The sequence below is a fragment of the Bremia lactucae genome, linkage group LG10 (genome assembly GCF_004359215.1).
Source record: "Bremia lactucae strain SF5 linkage group LG10, whole genome shotgun sequence".
NCBI classification, from domain to species: domain Eukaryota; phylum Oomycota; class Peronosporomycetes; order Peronosporales; family Peronosporaceae; genus Bremia; species Bremia lactucae.
This window is the reverse complement of record NC_090619.1, coordinates 4111715-4114323: the sequence shown is the minus strand read 5'-3', so window position 1 is coordinate 4114323 and position 2609 is coordinate 4111715. Positions and strand designations below refer to the sequence as shown.

General features: G+C 46.8%; 2 protein-coding genes across 2 annotated transcripts; both read left to right on the top strand.

The window, feature by feature from the left end:
- Positions 1 to 67: 67 nt before the first annotated feature.
- Positions 68 to 1204, top strand: CCR75_002890 (uncharacterized protein; the record flags this gene model as incomplete). Its single annotated transcript, XM_067960987.1, has 1 exon — positions 68 to 1204. One exon carries the CDS (start codon positions 68 to 70, stop codon positions 1202 to 1204), a length of 1137 nt encoding a protein of 378 aa, XP_067818804.1.
- Positions 1205 to 1585: 381 nt separating this feature from the next.
- On the top strand, positions 1586 to 2224 carry CCR75_002891 (uncharacterized protein; the record flags this gene model as incomplete). Its single annotated transcript, XM_067960988.1, has 1 exon — positions 1586 to 2224. One exon carries the CDS (start codon positions 1586 to 1588, stop codon positions 2222 to 2224), a length of 639 nt encoding a protein of 212 aa, XP_067818805.1.
- Positions 2225 to 2609: the final 385 nt, after the last annotated feature.

Below are 2609 nucleotides of genomic sequence, written 5' to 3'. Positions count from 1 at the left end.
CAATGTATGCCACACAAGCATTGTGGCTGCCAGCCATCATTCGGGCATTTTGTAAGTGAAAAGCGCAATGTTTCGTCAATTCGTCGCTCGGCACGGCAGATTGACCACGACTGCAGTGGCCATGAGCATTGCAGCCGCAGGTAGTGCTTTAGGAGCTCAGAAGCATCAGCCGCAATATGCTGTTGCGCTTTCGGAGGAAGCATTTCCGAGAGCTGCTCCTGTGGCCAAACAACCCAAGATCAACGGGCTCAAAATTTTTAGTGGCAATGCTAACTACGAACTGGCCTCGAATGTTGCAAAGCTTGTTGGTGTGCAGCTGGGAAAAATTACAGTTGAACGCTTTGCTGACGGAGAAGTCAACCTCATGGTTCACGAAAACGTGCGCGGCAAGGACGTGTACATTGTACAGCCCACGTGCGTGCCTGTTAACGAGAACCTTATGGAGCTTCTGCTCATGGTTAGTACAATGCGCCGTTCTTCGGCGCGCCGCATTACCGCTGTCATTCCTTACTACGGTTATGCTCGTCAAGATCGCAAAATGGCAGCCCGTGTACCCATCTCGGCTGCCGACGTTGCCCGTCTACTGGAAGCAATGGGTGTGGATAGAGTCATTGCCGTCGATCTTCACTGTGGCCAAATTCAAGGATTCTTTGGTCCACATGTTCCTGTGGACAACTTGGATGGTGGCCTTGTGGGTGTCTCGTACTTTGGTAATCATGAGCTCGTGAACCCAGTTGTGGTTTCTCCTGATGCTGGCGGTGTTGCACGTGCTAAGCGATTCCGTGAGTGGCTTGTGGGCAAATATGGTCTTCCCAACACTGGCCTGGCTATGATTATCAAGCAGCGCATAAAAGCCGGCGAAATTGACCGCATGGACTTGGTTGGACAGGTCGAAGGCTCGGACTGCATCATTGTCGACGACATGATAGACACAGCAGGCACACTGTGCAAGGCCGCACAGCATCTGGCTGACCATGGCGCCCGTAATGTGTACGCTTTTGCGTCGCACGGCTTATTCAATGGCGCTGCCAACGAAAGAATAAAGAAATCAGTGCTTAAGGAGGTTGTGGTCGTCAATACCACGCCGCTGCCCACAAGCTGTGAAGGCAACGAGAAGATTGTGCAGCTAGACATTGCTCCACTTTTGGCTCAGGCAATCCAAAACATTCACGGCAAGAAGTCAGTGTCCCAATTATTTCATTAGACGCATATTGATAGACATTTTCACTAACAGGCAGAAAGAGTCCCAAGGTGGAAGACCATGCATTACCCAGGTTAAATTGAATTTGTACCTATAATATTTATGGCAAATTAGTACATTGTTAAAGAGTAAATGGCACACCGACTTCGGACAATCTGAATTGCTCACGCTTGATGCTTTTATAAATTCAATAGAACGCCTCATTGAGTATTGTGTAACGTTTGATAAATATAGCACCAACATGTAATAAATTGTAACGGGGTGTATCGTTTCTTGAAATTAACAGATTTTTCGAAAAGCTGGTAAAAAACACAACCAAAAGTGAAGATGGCGGCTCTGGGCCCGGAGATGAAGCGGTTGGGACGGCTTCTGCCGCAAGCAAGCATGCTTTTCGTTTGCGACGTGCAAGAGAAGTTTCGTGCTGTCACGTTCCAGATGCCCACGGTCATCAGCAGCACCAACACGATGGTTGGCTTTCTTCTTATTTTTTATTTATGTAAACACCAATACATCCTGTGCTTCCCCTACCAGGTATCCGCAGCCAAGCTTTTGAACCTTCCTATAGTCGTTACAACTCAGAGTAGCTCGCGCCTTGGTACTACAGTGTCTGAGATTACAAAGAATCTGGAAGACGCGCTACAGGTTAGAAGTTTTGACAAGATGAAGTTTTCGATGCTTGTGCCAGAGGTTGAGCACCACATAATTAATAACATCCCTGAGCGCAACTGCGTGCTTCTCTGCGGGATTGAGACGCACGTGTGCGTGCTGCAGACGTGCCTGGATCTGCTAGAAAAAGGGTACGACGTGCATGTGGTCTCGGATGCTGTATCCAGCTCTACGAGCTACGACCGCTCCATGGCTTTGACGCGAATGCGCCAATCCGGCGCCTTTATCACTTCTGTCGAGTCTTCCATCTTTCAGCTGGCTGACGATGCTAGTAATCCCGAATTTAGAGGCATTTCTAAGCTCATTAAGGAGCATCGCTTGATGGAGGCCGGATTTAAAAACACTGCTTGCATTTAGGGCTGAAGTTTTAAAATGATATAACTTTATCTATTAACGTTCACGATGTTACTGTGAAGCAGTCGATTATAAAGAAACTCTCCGTTTGTTTCTTGAAGAATTCAAAAACTGTCTCTTTAACGCTATCAAGTGATATAGCATGGATCTACAGCTCAACGTGGCCGCTTTCATGACTCCAATTCGTGCACCGTACGGCACGAATTATAATTTGCATCTGACAATCATGCTTTGCTGAGCGAATGCTCGTTTGTTGAACTCGAATTGATAGTACCGAAAGTGAAACGTGTACTGTTACATGTAAAAACGAACAATATAGGAAAATAAAATTATCTAATTTTATTCTTAGCATTTCCAGGCAATGCGTGTAACGGGCTAAAGTTGCCCT